The 25079-nt window shown below is 45.2% G+C and overlaps 1 protein-coding gene across 5 annotated transcripts in view; it reads right to left on the minus strand.

Annotated features, from left to right (window-relative positions):
• LOC121286826 (insulin receptor-like) overlaps positions 1 to 25079 on the minus strand; it is a 228439-nt gene that overhangs the window by 71438 nt on the left and 131922 nt on the right. For all 5 annotated transcript variants that reach the window (XM_041203888.1, XM_041203886.1, XM_041203889.1 and 2 more), the window contains one exon: positions 9288 to 9609. In XM_041203888.1, the coding sequence (XP_041059822.1) occupies positions 9288 to 9609 (322 nt within the window). The remainder of the gene's footprint in view (positions 1 to 9287; positions 9610 to 25079) is intronic.

Consider the following 25079-nt stretch of genomic DNA (forward strand, 5'->3'; position numbering starts at 1 on the left):
GCAGCTGGACATCCCTGGGCAGCAAGAAGTTAAGGTTGACACGGTCTCAAATACATCTGTCTGAAATAAGGGGGTTGGCTGCTCGATATGACGATCCACATTGAACCGGTCACTCCCATAATCCAGAAATAGAACATCTGGGTCACCAAGACATCGCTGGCTTGTGCAGATCTGCATGAATGGTGGTCAGTGCAGTTCAATAAAAAAAAAGGCCGTCCTGTTGTCTTTGAAACAGAGTCTGGAAAGGAACAGTCTGAGGGAACGTGACGTGCAGTAAGCCATGATATTATTACTACTGGATGAGAAGCTTTTGCTTTCTTCTTTCAAGGAAATACAATGATTTTATTTTGGAGAGCTGTCATTGAGTATCCTTGAGTGTTTCATGCGCCTGCACTCCATCCAGGTACGACCAATGACAAAGCCAAATTTTTCGCAGCTCAAATCTGCGTAGAACCAGGGAAATTTTAGCAAAGAGGGGGAGCAACTCCAGAAAGCTCTTCAACTGCTACAGTCTACTCTCATCTCTACTCTAATTCTTCTAACCTCTTTGGCCTTCTGCTTACCTCTCAATGCCTGCATCCCCTTCAAGTCAACAAGACAGGAGGTTTTGCCATTAGAAGGTTAATCCTGAACAATATTCCAAATTAAACCACATAAGCAAAATAATGGTACAGAGGGAAAAACTGGTTATAGTCATAGAGTCACAGAGGTCCACAGCATAAAAAAAGGCCCTTTGGCCCATCAAGCCTGTGCCGGTCAAACAAGTATCTAACTATCCTAATCCCATTTTCCAGCACTGGGCCCATAGCCCTGTATGCCATGGCATCGCAAGTACACATCCAAATACTTCTTAAATGTTATGAGGGTTTCTGCCTCTACCACTCTTTCAGGCAGTGAGTTCCAGATTCCCACCACTCTTTGGGTGAAAAAATTCTTCCTCACATCCCCTCTAAATCTTCTGCCCCCTACCTTAAATCTATGCCCCCTGGTTATTGATCCCTCCATCAAGGGGAAAAGTTCCTTCCTGTCTACCCTATCTATGCCCATTATCATTTTATACACCTCAATCATGTCCGCCCTCAATCTCCTCTGCTCCAACGAATATAACCCCAGTCTATCCAATCTCTCCTCATAACTAAAACTCTCCAGTCCAGGCAACATCCTGGTAAATCTCCTCTGCATTCTCTCTAGTGTAATCACATCCTTCCTATAATGTGGATTCCAGAACTGCACGCAATGATCTAGCTGTGGCCTAACCAGCGTTTTATACAGTTCCAGCATAACCTCCCTACTCTTATATTCTATGCCTCGGCTAATAAAGGCAAGTATCCCATATGCCTTCTTAACCATCTTATTTACCTGTCCCGCTACCTTAAGGGACCGTTGGACATGCACACCAAGGTCCCTCTGATCCTCGGTACTTCCCAGGGCCCTACCATTCATCGTGTATTCCCGTGCCTTGTTTGTCCTGCCCAAGTGCATCACCTCACACTTGTCTGGATTAAATTCCATTTGCCACTGATCAGCCCATCTGACCAGCCCGTCTGTATTCTCCTGTAATCTAAGGCTATCCTCCTCACTATTTATCATCCCACCTATTTTCGTGGCATCCGCAAACTTCCTGATCAACCCTCCTACATTCAAGTCTAAATCGTTTATTTATACCACAAGCAGCAAGGGACCCAACACCGATCCCTGTGGAACCCCACTGGACACAGGCATCCAGTCACAAAAACACCACTCGACCATCACCCTCTACTTCCTGCCACTCAGCCAATTCTGGATCCAATTTGCCAAATTGCCATGGATCCCATGGGCTCTTACCTTAATTATCAGTCTCCCATGCGGGACCTTATCAAAAGCCTTGCTGAAGTCCAAGTAGACAATGTCAAATGCGTGAGAGCATGCACGAAAGACAGCACGCGCAAGAGAGCATGCACTAAAGAGAGAGCAAGAGAGAGCACATGCACGAGCGAGAGGGTACGCTGGCGACAGCACGCAGGCGGGGGAGGGAGCAGGTGCGCGGGAGAGAGAGAATGACAAGGCATGGCAGAGTGTGACAATGCGAAAGAGGGGAAGGGCGGGGGGAAAGAGGGGGCCGGGGGAAAGAGGGGGCAGGGGGAAAGAGGGGGCCGGGGGAAAGAGGGGGCCGGGGGAAAGAGGGGGCCGGGGGAAAGAGGGGGCCGGGGGAAAGAGGGGGCCGGGGGAAAGAGGGGGCCGGGGGAAAGAGGGGGCCGGGGGAAAGAGGGGGCCGGGGGAAAGAGGGGGCCGGGGGAAAGAGGGGGCCGGGGGAAAGAGGGGGCCGGGGGAAAGAGCAAGAGGGTGTGTGATAGAGTATGTATGTTAGAGAGAGAGAGAGGTAAAAAAACGTGGCTGACGGGTGATCTCATCGAGGTCTTTTGATAGAGTGGATGCAGAGAGAATGCTCCTTCCCGTTGGAAAAGCATAACTTGAGGTCATCAATAAAAGACAGTCACCAAGAAAACAAGTAGGCAGCTCAGAAGAAACTTCTTTTCCTAAGAGTGATAAAAATGTGGAACCTGTTACCACAGGAAGTGGCTGAAATAAACAGTATAGATACATTTAAGAGGATATTGGACAAGCACATGACAGAGAAGAGAATAGTGGGTTATGATGAGAGGAGGCTCAAGTGGAGCAAAAACATTGGCATTGCCTTGTTGGGCCAAATGGCCTGTTTATGTGCTATATATCCTATGTATGTAATTACTGTTTTTAATGAAAGACACAAATGCTTACATTTTCCTTTCCCCCTGTTGGAGCAGCACTCACCCGTCACACTCCTGCCTTGTAGGTGGTGGACAGGCTTTGGGGAGTCAGGAGATGAGTTACTCGCTGCAGGATTCCCAGCCTCTGACCTGCCCTTGTAGCCACAGTTAAGTTTTTGGTCAATGGTAATCCCCAAGATGTTAAAGGTAGAAGATTCAGTGATGGTAATGCCACTGAACACCAAGCAGGTATGGTTAGGTTCTGTGACTGGGGAAATATGCTTTGTAAAGTGTGAAGGACTGGGATTACACAAAGGTTTAAATAATGTACACCTTGTCTCCGTGGTGGTAAAAAAACGCAATCAACAGCCGCAAAGTTCTTCACCTTTTCATTGGACAGCACACAAAGGGCAGTTTTAGCTTTATTTTATTATTCTTTCATGGGGTGTGGCCAGCATTTGTTGCCTATCCTTAGTTGCCCTTGAGAAGGTGGTAGTGAGCCACCTTCTTAAATCACTGCAGTCCATATGGCGTAGGTACGCCCACAATGCTGTTAAGAAGGGAACAAAGGCTGGGATTGTTTCTCTCCTTTGATAGTTTGACAGCTTCATCTCTGTCCTACAGGACTAAATTGCCACTTATGAACTGCCGGGGAGGAAGGGGCCAGCTCTTTGATTACCCCTTCACACTACCCCACAGTTCGTAAATAGCTATTGTCCAGTTCTGCACACAGACATGAGTTTATTTCAGCTTGTCAAGAGCATTCACATGAAACAAAAATTAAAAAGGGGGGATAAGAACACACTATACATTTCTAAATCTAAAATATTTAGAATCGACAAGGATAGCAACTTGTCTTTATATAACTCGTAATCCAATGAACTGGACGGCAAGGCAATGATAAAGATATAAAGCAGACAGGGGTGACCAAAACAACACCAGTGGAGGCAATCCCAGTGCATGCTGTCTAAACAGCTGAAGGCACAGTCTCCAATGGTGGGTTGTGCGGAGAGGCAATGCACTAGTGGCTAGAGTAGGAGTAACACGGGCGCTGAGGAGGGGAGGGGGTTTGTAGTCAAGAAGGTTACACATGAGAAGGGACAAATTTATGAGGCGATAAAAACACAGGGATGAGAATTTTAAATTACAGACATTGGAGGACCCAGGGCAATAAAGGTCAACAAGCACAGAATCTTAGCATACAGGTACTTCAAGCAATTAGCTAGGCAAATGGTATGTTGGCAAGTACTGCAAAAGGATTGGCGAACCAGGCTAGGGAAACTTTGCTACAACTTTGCTACAAGGGCTCTGGTGTGAACATAGCCGGAGTACTGTGCGCAGTTTTGTTTCCATATTACTTGCATTGCAAGTGGTACAGAGAAGGTGAAATTCCTCCTCAGCTCAGTCCTGAATGATCATCCCCATATTCTAGTTTCCTCAGCCAGGGGAAACAACATCTCCGTGTCTACCCTATCAAGCCCCTTCAGAATCTTGAATGCTTCAATGAGATCACCTCTCATCCTTCTAAACTCCAGAGAATATAGGCCCAATTTACTCAGTCTCTCATCACAGGTCAACCCTCTCAGCCCAGGAACTCATTTATGAACCTTCACTGTACTGCCTCCAAGTATGGTCTTCCTTAAATACAGAGACCAAAACTGCACATAGTATTCCAGGTGTGGTCTCACCAGTAAGGACTTCCTTATTCTTATACTCTAATCCCCTTGCAATAAAGGTCAACATGCCATTTGCCTTCTTAATTATTTACTGTACCTGCATGTTAACCTTGTGTTCCTTGTATAAATACATCCAAGTGTCTTTGAACATCAACATTTAGAAGTTTCACACCTTTAAAAAAATATTCCGCTTTTTATTTCTTATCGCCAAAGTGAGTAACTGCACACTTTCTCACATTATTCTGTCTATATATCCCTCTTCGCAGCCTCTTTGAGGCCCCTTCACAGCTTACATTCCCAACCAGCTTTGTATCATCAGCAAACTTCGATACATTACTCTTTGTCCAAGTCTAAATACGGAGTTATGGTTACACTACAGCGGTTTCCTACATTAGGGGTTCTCAACCTTTATGCTTCTGAGGCACCCGTGAGTGTTACAAAAATTCCATGGACCCCTTGTAATTCAACGCAAGTATTTTTTTCTGTTTGACATTAGTTGAATGATTAATATATATTTATTATTTTGTTTTGCTTAATTGTTGCTGGTGCAGGGCACCAAGTCTCAGTTGAGTGGAATGGGTGCCAGGTCGGGCCTCAGGTGAGGGGTGTAGGGACATGTTTCAGCTGGGGGCCTTTCAGTGCCTGTGTGACCTGACACGCAGGGTCGCCGCACTCAAGCATGGTTTAAGAATTCATTAGCAAGGAAGAGGACTTGGCGGAGGTAGAATGCATGAGGTCAATATTCCACACTTTTTCTAGCTATTTTCGTCAGGCCCCTTGAAATTTTCTCGTGGACTCCTGGGGCAGAATTTCTAGCTCGGCGGGTGGACGCGCGCCTGACCCAACCGAGCGGGAAATGACGCGCGATGACGTCGGCCGAGCGTGCCAACGTCAACGCGCGATCACGGGACAGTTCGGTTAGCAGGCACGTGCCAGAGCCAGCAGCACGCCCACCGACAATTAAGAGGCCAATTAAGGCCATTAAGTTAACAATTGACTTTAATTTTTCACCGCCCGCTCAGCCTAAGGGTTGGCAGGCAGGCAAAAAGGCCAAAGCGGCCTTTGCATTTTTTTGGAAACCTCATCCACGGGCGGAATGACATTTCCAAATGCTTTACTTTTTAATTAAAAACCATGTCCCTGTCATGACTGCTTCCACCAATCCAGCATGCCAAGGGCAAAATTCTTCCCCTGGTTGAGAACCCCTGTCCTACAGCGGCTACAGTTACACGACGGCTGTGCAAGCAGTTATTAATTCTGCTGCTCATAATCTCTCACAAAAAGCAGATTTAAAGAAGAAAACATGCACGGATCATGTAATTATTTCTACTTTTTGGCCAGCATTACAAATGTAACAAAATGAAGGGTACAGTAGACCTTTCATTTCTATCCTGTAAACTAAAGAGACCTGAATTTTGCAGGATATTGTAATTATTTGTACACTGAGATGTTCGTTATTGTGCAATCCTTTTATTATTTTGTACTTTATTTTTATTTCAATGATTGGCTATATTATGAATTATGATTACTTGGCTTATTTATAGCAGGATGTTTTGAAAATCATAATGGGTTCAGGCAGAGTCAATATGGTTTTGTGATAGGGAAATCGTGTTTAACTAAGTTATTAGAGGTCTTTGATGAAGTAACAAGCAAAGTAGATAAAGGGGAACCTGTAGACGTGGTGTACTTGGGTTTCAAAAAGGCATTTGATAAGGTGCCACATGAAAGGTTACTACACAAGATAAGAGCACATGTTGTAAGAGGTAACATATTAACATGGATAAAGGATTGCAGAGAGTAGGGATAAATGGGTCTTCTTCTGGTGGGTCTTTATCCAAGTTTTTTTTATTCATTCATGGGATGTGGGCATCACTGGCTAGACCAGCATTTATTGCCCATCCCTAATTGCCTTCAAGAAGTTTGGTGATGAGCTGCCTTCTTGAACCGTTACAGTCCATGTGGTATAGGCACAACCATAGTGCTGTTAGGGAGGGAGTTCCAGGATTTTGACCCAGCAATAGTAAAGGAACAGTGATATGTTTCCAAGTCAGGAAGGTGAGTGGCTTTGAGGGGAATTTCCAGGTGGTGGTGTTCCCATATGTCTGCTGCCCTTGTCCTTCTAGATGGTAGAGGTTGTGGGTTTGGAAGGTGGTGTCTAAGGAGGGTTGGTGAGTTCTTGCAGTGCATCTTGTAGATGGTACACACTGCTGCTACTGTGCGTCGGTGGTGGAGGAAGTGAATGTTTGTGGATGGGGTGCCAATCAAGCAGACTGCTTTTTCCTGGATGGTGTCAAGCTTCTTGAGTGTTGTTGGAGCTGCACTGATTCCAGGCAGGTGGACAGTATTCCATCACACTCCTGACTTGTGCCTTGTAGATGGCAGGCAGGCTTTGGGGAGTCAGGAAGTGAGTTACCCGCCGCAGGATTCCAGGCCTCTGACCTGCTCTTATAGCCACAGTATTCATATGGCTGGTCCAGTTCAGTTTCTGGTCAATGGTAACCCCCAGTATGTTGATAGCAGCAGATTCAGCAATGGTAATGCCATTGAATGTCGGGGGCGATAGTTAAATTCTGTCTTGTTAGAGATGGTCATTGCCTGGCACTTGTATGGTGTGAATGTTACTTGCCATTTGTCAGCCCAAGCCTGGATATTGTCTAGGTCTTACTGCATTTGGACATAGACTGCTTCAGTATCTGAGGAGTCGCGAATGGTGCTGAACATTGAGCAATCATCAGCGAACATACCCACTTCTGACGATGGAAGGAAGGTCTGGCAGCATCGGCGGAGAAAAGCAAAGTTGACATTTCGAGTCCTCATGACCCTTCAACAGAACTAAGGAAAAATAGGAAAGGAGTGAAATATAAGCTGGTTTAAGGAGGGGGGCGTGGGCGGTTGTTGGGACAAGTAGCCAGTAATAGGTGGAGATAACCAAAAGATGTCACAGACAAAAGGACAAAGAGGTGTTGAAGGTGGTGATATTATCTAAAGGAATGTGCCAATTAAGGGTAAAAAGCAGGACAAACCAGGTACAGATAGCTCTAGTGGGGGTGGGGTGAAGGAATACTAAAAAGACTAAAAGGTAGAGATAAAAATGTATTTCCACCCATTGTTTATCTCTACCTTTTAGCCTTTTTAGTATTCCTTCACCCCACCCCTAGAGCTACCGGTACCTGGTTTGTCCTGCTTTCTACCCTTAATTAGCACATTCCTTTAGATAATATCACCACCTTCAACACCTTTTTGTCCTTTTGTCTGTGACATCTTTTGGTTATCTCCACCTATTACTGGCTTCTTGTTCCAACAACCCCCCCTTAAACCAGCTTATATTTCACCCCTTTCCTATTTTTCCTTAGTTCTGTTGTAGGGTCATGAGGACTCGAAACGTCAACTGTGCTCTTCTCCACCAATGCTGCCAGACCTGCTGAGTTTTTCCAGGTATTTCTGTTTCTGTTTTTGTTTTGGATTTCCAGCATCTGCAGTTCTTTGCTTTTATGGAAGGAAGGTCATTGATAAAGCAGCTGAAGATGGTTAGGCCTAGAACACTACCATGAGGAACTCCCCTATGTTACCCCCTACACCAAGTGCTGTTATCTTGTGTAGTAACCTTTGACATGGCACCTTATCAAATGCCTTTTAGAAATCCAAGTACACAACATCTACAGGTTCCCCTTTATCCACCTTGCTTGTTATTTCCTGGTCTTTTTCTGGTTGGCAAGCTGCAACTAGTGGGGGTGCCAAAGGGATCAGTTTAGGGCTTCAACTATTTACAATGTGTACCAATGATGTGGATTAAAGGACCAAATGTGTGGTAGCTAAATTTGCAGATGACACCAAGATAGGTAGGAAGGTAAATTGTCAAGAGGAGGTAAAGAACATGAAAAGGGATTATATGTAGGTTAAGCAAGAGGGCAAAATTTGGCAGCTGGTGTTTAATATGGGAAAATGTGAACTTTTCCACTTTGGCAGGAAGAATAGAAAAGCAGTATACTATTGAAATGGAGAGAGACTGCAGAAATCTACGGTACAGAGAGATCTGGATGTTCTGGTACATGAATCACAAAATGTTAGTATGCAGGTACAGTGAGTGATTAAGGAGGCAAATGGGATGTCGGCATTCATTGCAATGGGAATGGAATATTAAAGGAGGGAAGTTGTTTTGCAGCTGTACAGGGCTTTCGTGAGACCACATCTAGAGTATTGTGTAAAGTTTTGGTTCCTTATTTGAAAAAGGGTATAATTATGTTAGGAGCAATTCAGAGAAGGTTCACTCGACTTGTCCCTGAGATGAAAGACGTATCTTATGAAGAAAGGTTGAACAAGTTGGGCCTATACCCATTGGAGCTCAGCAGAATGAGAGGTGATCTTATTGAAACATACAAGATCCTGAGGGGGCTTGATAGGGTGGATGCTTGGAGGGTGTTTCCTCTTGTGGGGAGGCTAAGGGACACAGTTTAAGAATAAGATGTCTCACTTTTAAGATGGAGATGAGGAGAAATTTTTCCTTTCAGAGGATCACTAGTCTGTGAGTTCTCTTCCTCAGAAAGTAGTGGAGGCTGGGTCATTGAATTTATCCAAGGCTGAGATCCTTGATTGACAAGGGTTATGGGGGGCTGGGAAAGCAGATGAGAAGTGAAGTTGAAACCACAACCAGATCAACCATGATCTTATCGAATGGCGGAGGGGGCTCAAAGGACCAAATGATCTGCTCCTGTTCCTACGTCCTATGTTCCTATATTTTCCTATTTGCATCATCGTCACAATTCCACACATGCCTTCATGATGATTTTTCAACAAACCAATTATCTATCTATGATCAGGGACCATGAGCAACCAGCTTGCCTAACTCAGGGCGGTTATATGATTTAGCACTTCATTGTGCGCTTACCTTGTAGAGTTCACTATATATCCCGAGGGGCACTCGGGCATGCACTCTCCATTGTGGATGACGTATCGGGTGCACTCAGTCTCCTTGGAAGGTTTGCATTCATTGTGCAGCATCTGGCAGAAGGAGAAGGTCACGCAGCGCCACCCTTCAAACTTGTAGGTGCCAGCAGGGCAGTCTGGGGTGCACATACCGTTATAGTAGTAGTGTCGGCATGCCACGCACTTTGCCGCGCTGCCAGGTTCCGTGCAGCTGCCCAGGCATTCATCATGACAGCACCTGCCGCTGGGAGTGCAGGCTTTCCGGCGGCACTCTGAAGAACAGACTGCAAAACAGGACGAAAAAAAAGGGAAAACAAACTTTAATTTAAAAGCATTTTGCTTTAACAAAGAGCCTCATGTCACTGCACTTTATACATGCATCATTTTGTGTTACAGAAACATATAAAGCAGCTGTTTCCAGTCAGCAACATCCTGCGAACAGCAGAGATAACAAGTTAATTTGTTTTTGGTGGTACTAGTCAGCAACTTGCAATACATTAAACATCCTAAAGCATTTTCACAGGAGTATTATTGGACAAAATCTGACACCAAGCCACATCAGGAGGTATTAAGAAAGGTGGCCAATGGCATTTGAAGTGGTATGATTTAAGGCGTGTCTTGTCTTAAACAAGGAGAGAGAAGTTAAGAGACAGAAAAGTTCAGAGAGGAAATCACCCAGAGCTGAAGGCAGCTGAAAATAATTGCCCAGGGTGGGGGGTGGATGCAATAGAGGCCAGAATTGGAGGAACACGAGTTCTTGGAGGGTTATAGAATTGGGGAGATTACAGATTGGACACATGCTGAGAACTCACAGCTTGGACACAGAGAAAATGTCCTAACCTTCAATAAAGTCCACGTGGCCTTTAAACATCCACTCAAGTAGGCAGATGAGAACTTAGCTTAAAGTCAAAAAAAGAGTCATTTTGCTCTATGTCCCTCATTTATCCCTCAGCTAACATCAAATAAAACAGGATAATTGGCATTTATCACTTTGCTGTTTGTGGGAGCTTGCTATGTACAAACTGGTTGCCACATTTCTTATATTACAACAATGACTCCAATTCAGAAAGCGCTTCATTGGTTCTAAAGCACATTGGGATATCCCAAGTTTATGAGGGGTGCTATATCAATGCAAGGCATTAATTCTTTCCTTAATGCCTCCCTCTGACTGCTGATGGAAAGTGTATGTAGGCTTTGGAACGAGCTCAGCAGCAATAGGCTTACCCGTCTGTAGTCAAATAGCCTGCCTCCATCCCTGGAACCTACCTCAGAGGGACACCCAGCTGGATGCAGGTGCCTGTGGAATTACACTCCTGTCGAGAGTTAGCACCATCAGCACAAGGGGAGAATTGTTTTTGCAACAGCTTTGTCGAGGCAGAGGGGGAAGTAATTCTAGCTAACAGTCTTGTCTGCATTTGAGTGGCCCTGGAAATGAGGTGTGTGGTGTCCCACCTGTACCCTCAGGATGTTCCACGACTGGTGGACACCTTAAGGACTGGAGCGATTTATGGGCATGTGTAATAATATTACAATTTAATTGTATATTTCCTTTTGTTGAAAAGTGCATTTTATATTCAAGCTCCTGTTTTGAGTTGTGCAAAACAAAAGTGGGGTAATGTAAATTTGTTTTCTTTATTGATGATACTAGTTGGTGTTCTGGTTATGGACTGACTGGGGAAAGAAGGCACACTATAAACAAAACTACAGCACATATAGCATCACGTGTACACAAAGTCTGACAACAGCAAGGATAATGACAGGCTTCCAGCCTCAGAATGCCCCAATTGTGACACATTTATGTGACAGTCTAGTCCATTGCCAAATGCCATCTATGTGAACAAAGCACCAAGTTAACTTAGCATATTTGATAGATCATACAGATGTACATAGCGTAAACACAAACACCACAGCCAGAATCTAAATATATCTGTGGCACTTACAATACTATGTCCTTTGTTAAAACACTGACTGCCTCGGGGTATAATGACTTGTAACTCAATCAAGAGATTTAACTGTATGTTACCTGTATCATATAACACCAATCTGTTCATTAAGAGCTATACTGTAATTAAGGGATATTTTTTACCCTTTTGAAACTATAACAGAGGCATGTTTCTCTTTGAGGTTTCGCTGGGTTATGCTTTTATATTAGCCTGCACTTCCAGATCTCACCACTTTCTGCCCCAAGGAGATTGTTTGGTTTAGACAAGCTACAAAATCTGCTTGGCAATTCACAGCCAGCAGCAAAGAGGAGTCACCAGCAGCTGACTCAAAAGAAAGCCACAGCGATCTCATGTAGCAATGACAGTCCAGGGTAGTGACATTCATGCGCTGGGACCATTGAGGAAAGAGAGGAGGAGGAAAGAAAAGTACCAAATCAGCCAGAGTTCCCATCCTCAAATCAGAGCCCATTTATTCAGACTGGAAATCACAAGTGCATGGACAAAGGGAGAGAATAGGACCAGGATCGGATATGGCAACATCCTTGGTCAACTAGCCAGCCTATTGACTGAGGTCCAACACCAAGAACAGCAATTACAGGTGAGCACCTTTGGCAGAGAGAAGATTGAACCAGGTTTGGCGGGGGGGGGGTGGGGTTGGCATTTAATAATTGTCAGAAAACCTCAAGGCTTTGGCATCCCAAAGCTCAAGGTGCAACCAACTCCAGCACAAATGGTGAAGGATGAGGAGCACATTATAAAAGCCTGTTTAAGTGCAACACGCACCCCAGATTTTACAGTAGCCACTGGATCAGAAACTGGAGCTCTAAATCTAAACTCATTTTGATCCTTCAAAGTCACTGGATATCAACAAACTCATTTTAGTACTTTTTTTTAAAACATAAAAATCATTCTAACAGCTGACAACTTAGAGGGTCACCCCCATGCATATGGAGATGCAGGACTTAAGAAAGGAAAACCCATTGAGTGTGTCTGCAGCTGAGCCCTACTGACTTCTTTTTATTCATTCATGGGATGTGGGCGTTGCTGGGTAGGCCAGCATTTATTGCCCATCCCTAGTTGCCTGTGAGTAGGTGGTGGTGAGCTGCCTTCTTCAACAGCTACAGTCCATGTGGTGTAGTTACACCACAGTGCTGTTGGGAAGGGAATTCCAGGATTTTGACCCAGCGACAGTGAAGGGACAGCAATATATTTCCAAGTCAGGATGGTGAATGGCTTGGAGGGGAACTTCTAGGTGTTCCCATGTGTCTGCTGCCCTTCTCCTTCTAGGTGACAGTGGTTGTGTGTTTGGACGGTGCTAAGGAGCCCTGGTGTGTTCCTGCAGTGCATCTTGTATATGGTACACACTGTTGCCACAGTAAATGGTGGTGGAGAGACTGAATGTTTGTTAAGTGTCAATCAAGCCTGCTGCTTTGTCCTGGATGGTGTGAAGCTTTTTGAATGTTGTTGGAGCTGCACTCAACCGGGCATGAGTATTCCCTCACACTCCTGACCTGTACCTTGTAGATGGTGGACAGGCTTTGGGTAGTCAGGAGGTGAGTTACTCATCGCAGGATTCCTAGCCTCTGACCTGCTCTTGTACTTGCACAATACTTATACGGCTAGTTCAGTTCAGTTTATGGTCAATGGTAATCCCTAGGATGTTGATAGTGGGGGATTCAGCGACGGTAAAGCCATTGAAGGTCAAGAGGAGATGGTTAGATTCTCTCTTGTTGGAGATGATCGTTGACTGGCACTTGTGTGGCATGAATGGTACTTGTCCCTTGTCAGCCCAAGCCTAAATATTGTTCAGGTTTTGCTGCATTTGGACCTGGACTGCTTCAGTATCTGAGGAGTCACTAATGGTGCTGAATTTTGTGCAATCATCAGCACTTCTGACCTTATGGTGGAAGGAAGGTCATTGATGAAGCAGCTGAAGATGGTTGGGCCTAGGACACCACCCTGAGGAACTCCTGCAGTGATGTCCTGGAGCTGAGATGATTGACCTCCAATATCCGCAACCATCTTCCTTTGTGCTAGGAATAACTCCAACCAGCGGAGGGTTTTCCTCGATTCCCACTGACTCCAGTTTTGCTAGGGCTTCTTGATGCCACACTCGGTCAAATGCTGCCTTGATGTCAAAGGCAGTCACTCTCACCTCATCTCTAGAGTTCAGCTCTTTTGTCCATGTTTGAACCAAGGCTGTAATGAGGTCAGGAGCTGAGTGGCCCTGGCAGAACCCAAACTGAGCACCAGTGAGCAGGCTATTGCAAAGCAGGTGCCGCTGTTGATAACCTTTTCCATCACTTTACTGATGATCGAGTAGACTGATGGGGCAGTAATTGGCTGGGCGGTAATTGACTGGGAAACTCACAGGATTACTTCCAGATCAAGTGGCGTTCCTAATCTTGATCAACATCCTGCTGATGCCCATGTGCACTATTCGAATGAGGAAAGGACCAGAACTGACTGAGACACTCGTCATGATTAAATAAGATTATTGATGTTAGATCTAGGCTAACCTGGGTGGTGTAGTGAAGGGTGAATGGTTCCTTGAAAACTGTTCTGAAGCAAGGAGGGTAACCTTGACAATGGTGGAAAGCAGGTGTTATCAGATCAGCTGTCTGTTATATTACCACCCCGCCACCCCCACCCCAATTCTCAGTTCCACTGACTTTAACAATCAGTTGATTTGATCTTCACCCCCCACCCAAAGCCAAGATTACCCTCAAGACATTCAAGAATAGGAGAGAGAAATTAATTTTTGAGGAATTTATTTCTATACGATAAACAGCTGAGGGGGGTAAAGAGAGAAGACAACATGAGAAAAGTCAGCAGAACAGGCACAAAGACTGGGAAAGATAATAGTGTGGGATTAGGTTGGGTCTTCAAAAGCTAAATTCTCACCTTTGAAGACACAAAAGAGCAAACAGAGCTTCAAGATTCTGAAGCACTGCTATAATACATAACACCCAAGTTTGCTAGGCTCCTGCTCCTCAACCCGAGCAGAGGTGCAGCATTCCATGAATGCTTCCTGCAGTTCGAATATTAAAGTACCCTCTCACTGCGTGTGGTAATGTGTCTCTTTTCTGTTATTAACTATTTTTCTCCCTTATTAATAAAAAGGGAAAGCAAGATAGGTGGAACAAATCATTAAGGGGAAAATGGATTGTGCACAAAACTATGCTTGGCATATGACGACATGTGAGAAAAGTTTTATTTCTTGAGCTACATGAGAGACGGTGCTGAATTTAGTTTGATTACGGCTCCACAAGGAACAGTCATAGTGCCATCTATCCAAGCAGCACTTGTGGCGAAGGTCTGGGAGCAGTTGATACAGCCGAACCCAGCCTGAATCTGCTCCCACATCCACACACTTATGCACTTTCCTCTGAAATCACTGGATAGCAAGTGAGAGTGGCTGATGCCGCAACATCCCCTACTCTTCTCCCCCCAGCCCACCCCCCTCCATCCCCTTCATATCTTATTCATGGGCACGGAGCTCCAGGAACAGCATTAACTGCCACCACGTTGGGAATAGAATGGAACAGAGATCGAGCATGGGGGTTGACCTGGTCTGGTGACTCCCAAAACACACCAGACAGCGCAATGGCCTCCTAATACGATCAAAAATATTTTGAATGTAAGAGAAGTTATAAAGAGACACAGCACCAAGCATTTAATAATAATGGCAAACTGGTTAAGGCAAACTGAGTAAAAACCAAACCCTGGTTTCCTTCCTAAACAGGGCACTGGTCTGTCTGTTCAGCAACATGTAAAAGAACCCACTGCACTATTTGAAGAGGAGGAAACCCTCTTGGTGCCCTGGTCATAATTCTTCCCCTGAATAGCAATACTGAAAAAGGCCTACTTGTCAATTATCTCAGCATGCAAAATGACTGCTGTGTTCAACGATGTAACAGCAGTGATTTGAAATAATGACATATGTTATGTGAAGGGCTTTGGGACGTTCTGGGTATCACGATAAGGCTACAGAAATGTAAGTTCTACAGATAGGTAAGTGGATAGTTAGAGCACACTGGCACTGTCAGTCTGCGATGGCATCCAATTCGTCAAGTGACTACATAACCCCAAGTCTTCTTTGCCAACTAAACACACAGGTCAACACAAATTGAAAGTGAACACGTCAGGGTGATTGAATAACTCAGGAAAGAAATTATTTGACAACCAACACACACCCCTTTCCTGTCTCAATAAGAAGCCAGGTCAGCCATGGCTCAGCGGGTGGTACTCTTGCCTCTGAGCCAGAAGGTTGTGGGTTCAAGTCCCAACTCAGAGACTTGAGCACAATAATCTGGGCTAACAGTATTGAGGTGCGCTGTCAAAGGTGCCATCTTTTGGATGAGATGTTAAATTGAGGGCTCACCTGCCCCCTCAGATTAATGTAAAAGATCCCATGGGCACTATTTTAAAGAAGAACAGCTGAGTTATCCCAGTGTCCTAGCCAATATTTAACCCTCAATAACATCAGGTTGCCTGCTCATTGTCACATTGCTGTTTATGGGAGCTTGCTGTGCCCAAATTGGCTGCTGCATTTCCGACATTATAAACAGTGACTGCACTTCAAAAAGTACTTCATTGGCAATAAAACTCTTTAGGACATCCAGAGGTCATGGTAGGTGCAATATAAATGCAGGTCTTTCTTTTACTACAAAAGGGTGGGGGGAAATCAATGAGCTCGAGCCCCAAAGTGGGCAGGGTTCGCAGATTGTCCAAGGACCTGCAGCCTCCCCCGAACTCAACAGCAAAGCCTTGTTAACTTAAAAATTCCCAGAGTTCCCCTGACATTGGGCCAGGTCCTCTAACTGGCTAGTTGGTAGGAGCAGGAATTTGGCAGTAGCAGGCAACAGCCAGGAACCTGTGCAAATGGTTCCCTGCAGTCAGTGGGAGGAAGGGTTCTGCCGACGATCTAGGATCGAGTTTGGGGAGGGGTGCACTACAACAATTGAGGTGGTGGGGGAGGCTTAAGGGCTTCTCGTGAGCTCAGGGGGAGGAAGCATTCTGACTCCTGCTGGCCCACAAAGAGTTCTGACAAAAGTAAGTCTTTAAGACTTACAATGGTTCTTTTGGCCAGTCGCCGACACCCTCCCCCCATCTCCTAACCTTGGTTCCGCTGCGGGGCTGCAAGACTGCCTTAGCTCCTGCATTAAAACAGTTGACCACACCTCAAAAATAATTAACTGGCCGTAAAACACATTGAGACATCCAATGACAGTGAAAAGCTCTATATAAGTTTTCAATTTATTTTTTTAATTAAATTAAAATCATGTAATGATGCCACCAGTATCCAAGGGCTGAGACTTTGGAATGTAAACTGCCTCACCTACCCGTAATGGAAGCCTCATGTGGTTTGGAAGTCGACAAAGATAAGATAGTATTTGGTGGGAACGGGGTGACCTCAGGCAAGTTGTGGACTCGGTCTAATTTTAACCTCTCTCAGGCAACAATTTTGTTGAGGCAAGGGTGGGGTTTAAAACGTCGTTCTACCTCACATTAAACAGACATGGCAGACAGCACTTGCTGGCCAATCCCGAGTGTGCTAAGAATTACACTAATAACCAATTTAAGATTATCAATCAGGGTCGCAATGTGGCTCGTTCACGCTTGCTAGAAGCTACATATATTCATACACAGGGACCTGTTCTCTGCAGGCAAAAGGAACATGGCCAGGCATTGTGTGTGTGGGGTGGGGGGGTGGGGGGGTTAGTGCATTCTTCATGGCAACATCTTGACCAATTAGAGTTAGTTTGTTAGTTTGCCAACCAATCAGCACCATTTTCTCACGCAGTATAAAAGTTGCGACAGCAAGTTTCATTAGCAAGTTTCTTTTTTAGCAAGATGTGATGTCACATGCTCACAAAGTTGCACAACAGATGAAATCTGTACATTCTCAAGAGCAGTGATTCTTGAGTTATGATAACAAGACCGTCAGGTTAACAATGTTTTATTGAGATTATTTTTGTCTGCTCCAAAAGATAGACAGGCGGATATTTCAAAAACCATCATTAAATTTTCTTCTTTTTCTACCCCTACTAGCCACTTGCAGTGGGATGGGCGAAAAGGTATTCCAAATATAAAAAGATGTCAATGGGGAGGACAGAAATAGAAATTTTACAGGAGTACTATATATTCTATTTAAATCAGAGGGCAAAAAAAATAGAAATGCCAATTCAATTGCAATATTTTCCACTTCAACTTTTATCAGTCCCAGGATTTCAAACCTCGCATTGTCTTCAGTCTTGGGCTCCTCTGTGATCCAAAAGATTTTTAAATTTTTGCCATCGCGTAACCACTTTTTAATCTATCACATCGTCTCACCAGTCCTCTTCAACCTTGCCAATCGCCAACAACAACCTGCACTTACATAGCTTTATCTTAGAAAATATGCCCAAGGCGATTCATTGTGGAGACAGATCGGGTATCAAGTAGTAATTGGGAGGTGGCCAAAAACGTAGTGCAGGAGATGAGTTTCAGGTGGCTTTTGATGAGGGTTTAGGGAAAGCAGTGGAAAAGGGGAGATGTCAAGGAAGTGAGTTTTTTATTTCCTAATTCTTTCATGGGATGTGGGTGTCGTCGGCGAGGCCAGCATTTGTTGCCCATCCCCAATTGCCCTTGAGAACTGAGCGGTTTGCTAGGTAATTCCAGACGACAGATAAGAGTCAACCTCATTGCTGTGGGTCTGGAGTCACGTGTAGGCCGGACCACGCAAAGATGATAGATATCCTTCCCCAAAGAACATCAATCCCTAAACGGCAGCAATCGCTGATAGCTGTACTCCAGATTTATCAGCTGAATTTAAATTCCACCAGCTGCCATGGTGGGATTTGAACCCCTGGCCCTGCAGCATTAGCCTGGGCCTCTGGATTACTAATCCAATGACATCACCACTACTCCACCATCCAGAGGCCAATGGTTGAAACTTGATCACCAGCTGCAAGTTGAGGACGCAAAAAAAGAATGGAGCAAGAAAGTATGAAAATATGGAAGCAGATCTGAAAATGAAAATCTTGCATTTCTGCAGCATCTTTCACAACCTCAGGACAAATCAAGGAGCTATTGAGCACAGCAGGCTCCCTCAAACTGCAATGTGATAGTGACCAGATAATCTGTTTTACTAATATTGGTTGAGGTATAAATGCTAAGTAGGACACCAGGGAGCACTCCCTGCTCTTCTTCAAAATAGTGCAATAGGGTGTTTCATGTTCAAAGAGAACAGGCAGGGCCTCGGATTAATGTCTTATCCAACAAACAGCAGCTCCAGCAGTGCAGTACATCCTCAGTACTGTACATCCTCAGTAATGAATTGGACTGTCACAATTTCATAATCTCAACATGATGGGCTTTGCCCTTACCAAAAAGACATACGATTTTTTTACTGGATAGATGGCCAAAATGAAATATATTGGGTTTTTTTTTAGCCATCCCATTCACTTTCCTGCACGCAGTCATAACGAAAAAAAATGAGACCAATAGAGGGGACCACACTGTAACAGATGAAAAGGGATGAGCAACAGAAACATCATCAAATCATAGAATTAGAGGTACAAACAAAAATAAAAGCAAATTACTGCGGATGCTGGAAATCAGAAATAAAAACAGAAAATGCTGGATAAATTCAGCAGATCTGACAGCATCTGTGGAGAGAGAAACAGAGTTAATGTTTCGGGACCATGTGACTCTTCTTCAGAACTGAAGAGTCATGTGGACTCGAAATGTTAACTCTGTTTCGCTCTCCACAGAAGCTGCCGGACTTGAGTTTTTCCAGAATTTTCTGTATTAAAAATACATTTGGTTGAAATTGGTCTGAAAACTTTGACAGCCCTAGTGTACCTTTGGGCACAGGTAAGAGCTGTAACCAACCAGTCTCAATACTGTTCTTATTGTCCATTTCTTTCTTCCCCCTGCTCTCTCTCTCTCTCTTTGGAATTCCACACCACAGCAGTTTTAAGTGCATTCCTTCATGCTGTATGCAATTGCAATCAGCGTGCCCCTTCGGCATAGGTCTGTGGGCCAAAAAATGAGCGAGTGTTCTACATATATTAGATCACCAGATGGACAAGGATTAACTCAATTTCTGTTACTACTGTGACCTGATATCAACAGCTGCTATCCCCACCAATGCTACTTAATCTGGAATTCAAAAACTTTTTAAAAATGTTTTGTATTAGTCATAAAAGAAATTATGCAGCAGTAAATTAGGAAATCACATTTTTTATGGTGCTTTCCTTAACGTCATATTTCAATTTCCGATAGAGAGAGAAACAAATAGAGAAATAAAAGTGAGCAAGGGAGATAGAGATAAAGGAAACGTACATGGAAAGAGGAAGGGAAAAGAGAGGAGGGCAGAGACAGAGGAGGAAGATGTGTGAGCACAGAAAAGCGAGAGAGAGAGAAAGCAAGGGGGGGGGAGAGAGAGAAAGCGAGGGGGGGAGAGAGAGAGAAAGCGAGGGGGGAGGGAGAGAGAAAGCGAGGGGGGGGGAGAGAGAAAGCGAGGGGGGAGGGAGAGAGAAAGCGAGGGGGGAGGGAGAGAGAAAGCGAGGGGGGAGGGAGAGAGAAAGCGAGGGGGAGAGAGAGAGAAAGCGAGGGGGGAGAGAGGGAGAAAGCGAGGGGGAGAGAGGGAGAGAGAGAAAGCGAGGGGGAGAGAGAGAGAGAAAGCAAAGGGAGGAGAGAGAGAGAAAGCAAAGGGGAGAGAGAGAAAGCGAGGGGGAGAGAGAGAGAAAGCGAGGGGGAAAGGGAGAGAGAAAGCGAGGGGGAAAGGGAGAGAGAAAGCGAAGGGGAGGGAGAGTGAAAGCGAAGGGGAGGGAGAGAGAAAGCGAAGGGGAGGGAGAGAGAAAGCGAGGGGGAGTGAGAGAGAAAGCGAGGGGGAGAGAGAGAGAAAGCAAAGGGGGAGAGAGAGAGAAAGCGAAGGGGGGAGAGAGAAAGCGAGGGGGAGAGAGAGAAAGCGAGGGGGAGAGAGAGAAAGCGAGGGGGAGAGAGAGAAAGCGAGGGGGAGAGAGAGAAAGCGAGGGGGAGAGAGAGAAAGCGAGGGGGAGAGAGAGAAAGCGAGGGGGAGAGAGAGAAAGCGAGGGGGAGAGAGAGAAAGCGAAGGGGAGAGAGAGAAAGCGAAGGGGAGAGAGAGAAAGCGAGGGGGAGAGAGAGAAAGCGAGGGGGAGAGAGAGAAAGCAAGGGCGAGAGAGAGAGAAAGCGAGGGGGAGAGAGGAGAAAGGGAGAGAAAAAGAGAAGGGGACAGGAAAGAGGATAGAAAGAGAAGAGAAAAACGGGAGAGGGCAAAAGCCTCCAAAGAAGAATGAGAAGAGGAGCAGGGGATGGAGAGGAGAGGAGAGGGGGCAATGAGGGACGGTGAGGGACAGGAGCGGGGGCAATGAGGGACAGGAGTGGGGGTCGGTGAGGGACAGGAGCGGGGGACAGTGACGGACAGGAGCGGGGGACGGTGACGGACAGGAGCGGGCGGGGTGGGGGAGAGAGAGTCAGACAGAATTTGCTGTCTTTGTAAAATCTTACCCATCTCAGGGACAGCTAGGATTGTGTATAGTACACAACACAAGCCATAAACTGCCACTTTCCTGAATCTTGGCCATGTCGACCTCGGTTACAGTGACCTTAGTTTTCTTCTTTGTAGTGCAGTTCTAAGTGGAATAGTAAGGCAGACCTAATGTACCTGCCTCAGGGAAAGCAATATATCAGAGTCTGCCTTCATGCGCTTTTCCTAGTCATGGATGACTGGCTATGTGGATATGCTGTGCCTCAAACAGAATGAATACTTACACGCCTGGTCCTGGATTAGGGGATTTGGTCAGGGGAGGGGAAGGGGGCGAAGAGGAAGGGAGTGAGCATCTTAGCTAATGTGATAGTCCTTTGCAAACTGCAGTAACTACCTTAACAGATCAGCACTGAGGAGCTAAACAGACTCAGACCTTAATGAAGGGTTAGGGTGTTCAGTGTAGCTCCATTCTGCTATCACCATATTAATTGAACTCACATGTACACATGCAGAATGGCCAGCTGGGAAACTGCACCCCATCAAAGATCAGAATATTCAGGGATGGACAAAGAAAAATTATCGTGTGGGGCAGAAAAGAGAGGAGAATTGAAAAGGAACTTACAATTTAGAAACACCTTTTGTGACCTCATGTTATTACAAAGCTTTATACACCCAATTAAGCATTCTTTCCAAATACAGTAATTGCTGTGCCGCAACGTAATGAAACATAGCAGCTAATTTACGCATAGCAAGATCCCACAAACTGCAATCAGAAAATGGTCAGATAATCTGATTTTTATGCGATGTTGATTGGGAGATGAAATTTGGCCACAACTCAAAGAGAACTCCTCTGCTGTTCACTGAATAATGTAGTGTCACTTGATCTTTAATGTCCTCCTGATTCTCGTTTTAATGTCTCAACTGAAAGACAGCACCCCCCGACAGTGCTGGACTGGATTACACGCTAAAATCTCTGAATTGGGGTTTTGACGCCACAATCTCTGAAGACCCAGAGGAAAGAGTGATACGTCCGAGCCACCGCTCAGATTCCCAGTTACAGTGTTTCTTGGACATACTGCTATTACCATTCTCGGGATAGGTGCTGCCTTGTGGGCAATGAGCTGGAGGTTTGTCAAATCACTGCTGCTTGTGGCTGTTGCTTTCTGCAAAGGTTTAGACAGCAGCTAAACTGTGCTGGGAGACCTCGGCAATGGGCATTGCAGTCAGGCCCACGGTGGGGCACATTCCCATTGCCATATCTGGTATGTCTGGAGGGCTAACTGACTGGCTGCCGTGCAGTCACAGGTTGAGAAGGTATCCTCGGCTCAGCTCAGCATAGTTTCAAAAACCAGAAGCAAATATAAACCACCCTAAGCAATCAATGAGGACAAATACACCATCGATGAAACCTCTGGAAGAGACAGGTACAATATAAGAAGAGAGGACTGATTTCCATTACATTCCAGATTGCTCCCCAACTTCTAATCTCATGCAGAAAAAGAGATCAGGGCAGCACCACAGTTTTGCACTGACCTTAGCAAGTCTGGGCAATTTACTTTGCTGTTGCTACCAGCGGCACAAACTCCCTTACTCTATACCCAATCAAAAAGCAAAAGCAGGCCTGTAAAACCACAAATGAATGGCTCTGCTGGTAAACTCACCCCCTGGCATGCAACTGAAACACACTGGTCAGGAAAAATGAAAAGGAACGTGAAGGTACATAGCGCCTTTCATGACACCGCACAGTGCTTTACAGCCAATGAAGTACTTTTAAAGTGTGGTCAATTGTGAAAGGAGGCAGCCAACTTGCACACAGCAAGGTCCCACAAACCGTGTGATAATGACCAGATAATCTGTTTCTAGTGATGTTGGTTGAGAGATAAATATTGGCCAGGACACCGGGGAGAACTCCCCTGCTCTTAAGTATTGCTGAAAAAAGACATACTGTCGATGATTTTCACCTTGCACTCACCAGAGCAACACAAGAATGCCAAATTTCAAACAACCACAACAATTTGTACTACAGGAAAAGAGGGTGCTGACTGGTTGGCGAGTCGACTCTGATTGTCGTGGCAAATGCAACAAGGAACTATAGGCTCCCCAAGCTCCCAGATAATTCAAACTAGACGCAAGGCTTGAACATATTCCTTTTGTTTGCAAAGAACAGGTCCCTGTGCATGAACGTATGTCGCTTTTCACAAGCGTAAATGAGCTCCTGCTGTTCTTCCAAAATGTGTCATGGAATCTTTTACATCCACCTGAGAGGATGAATGAGGCATCAGTTTGACATCTTGCCTGTCAGCATAGACTAAGCATTCCAGGATGGGACTTGAATCCACAACCTTCTGACTGAAAGACGAGAGTGCTACCACCGAGCAACGGCTGAGGCTGGAGGATTCCAGCCTTGATCCCCAGTCTGCACTGAGCACATCGATCGCAGACACGATCGTGTCAAGCACATAGTAATCAATGGGTACCGTGAAGAGCCGGGGTGGGTGTGTGTGTGTGTGTGTGTGTGGGGTGGGGGGGGGGGGGGTACAAGAAAAGGGAATGCAGATAAATTCCAGCCAGTGATTCTATTGGCTGTGTAGAACAAAGACGGAGGACACAATCAGATCTCACTGTAATGCATCCCCATGAGCAAACAGACTGGAACTGCTGCTACCTGGGCTCACAAATGTACAAAACAATCACTTGGCAAAGGTGCCAGAGTAAATGGCACAACAATCAGTTCCTCCAGACACACACACAATTTTCCTTCTTGGTATTTTCACTTGCAAGAGATTACGCCCACAAAGGTTTAATACACTTCGCATCACGTTTCACCGAAATCCTTGTGAAAACGTTTAGAAATCATGTGTAACCACAGCAGATTCTTTCTGATGTACGCAGCATCTGTCTTAGAAGATGTGATCGTCAAATGGGTTAAAAGTTTCAATAAGTACTGGGCCCAAAGTTTTGATTACAACACTTTCTTGAGTTGTTGGGAAAGAGGGGTTGTTTTATTGCCCAGACAGTTCCTCTTGTTGCTCTGTCAACGTTTATCAAGTTAATGATTGATAATTGCTGGGGAAGGGACGTTTTCTGCTTCTGGTAAAATTTTCTGAGGGGGTTGTTTGCAGCTGACACTGACTGCAGAATCCACATTAAGCTTGCTCCAGCTCCCCCTTGATTCATTTTTAAAATTCTGAACATATTTTTGTTTCTCATTGTTTAGTTGCCCTCCACCGATCCAGTCATGCTGCACATCGTTCTGGAGCAAGAGTGAAACGCTCTTTTTAGTCACTGGTACTCAGTCATCAGTCTCTGAGATATCCACAAGTGCCCTGGAGTATATCACTTACCTTTCTCCCACTCCCACTAGCCTAGATGGTGCAGACAAGACCAGGAATGTGCCTGGGGAGGGGAGGTAATTACTAGAAGGTGCCTGCACCACACTGCTGCATAATGCATTGTATTGTTAAAGAATGCTTTATTGTGCACAAGTGCTTAAGCTGATTAACTTTCTCAAAGTACAAAGGCTTTGTTGTAATTGAATCGCTTTTTGCACTGTCTGGGTTATTAATAGCTTAAGGAGGCTGTATTAGCAGAAGTCTAAAGATACAGATGCCCTGCCCATTGTCTGTAATTTGTGCTTTACACACTCTCATTCATTTTTATCTATAATCCAATTAAAACAAGGTGCTTTGAAGAAGTTCAAATTAATTTACTACCAGCAACAATAACTTGTCATAAAGATGGCAAGTGCGAGGAATACTTAGCAGGTCAGGCGGCATCAGCGGCAAGAGAAACAGAATTAATGTTTCAGGTCAATCCCATTTTTCAAAGAAGAGCATAGTCTCCTGGCCAATATTGATCCTTCAACCAACATCACTAAAACGGATTATCTGGTTATCATCATGCTGCTTGCAAGTTCCCACAGAGAACGATGAGATAAATGCCAGATAACCAGGATGCATAAATGCTGGCCAGGACACTGGGGAGAACTCCCCTGGCCTTCTTCAAAACAATGGCCCAGGTCTTCCAGTGTCCGGACAGTTGGAGAACGGACGCAGCTTGGAAGGTGCATTACCCTTAGGAGGTCCCAAGTTTCAACTTCAGATGTGCAGTTCCCCTGCTCCTGGGGTCCCTCCAAAAATGTCTCCAATTCCGAGTTACAGTCAGAGACTTTGGAGGGTTCCAACTCAGTTAACTGGATAGTTACCCAGGGAAAAAAACCATGTCTAATTTCTGGGTAACTATACAACTGTCACTCTTAACACACCACTGACATCCCCTCAACTCCCATTTCGACCCTCTGACTACCCCCCAC

The sequence above is a fragment of the Carcharodon carcharias genome, chromosome 14 (genome assembly GCF_017639515.1).
Source record: "Carcharodon carcharias isolate sCarCar2 chromosome 14, sCarCar2.pri, whole genome shotgun sequence".
Classification (NCBI taxonomy): domain Eukaryota; kingdom Metazoa; phylum Chordata; class Chondrichthyes; order Lamniformes; family Lamnidae; genus Carcharodon; species Carcharodon carcharias.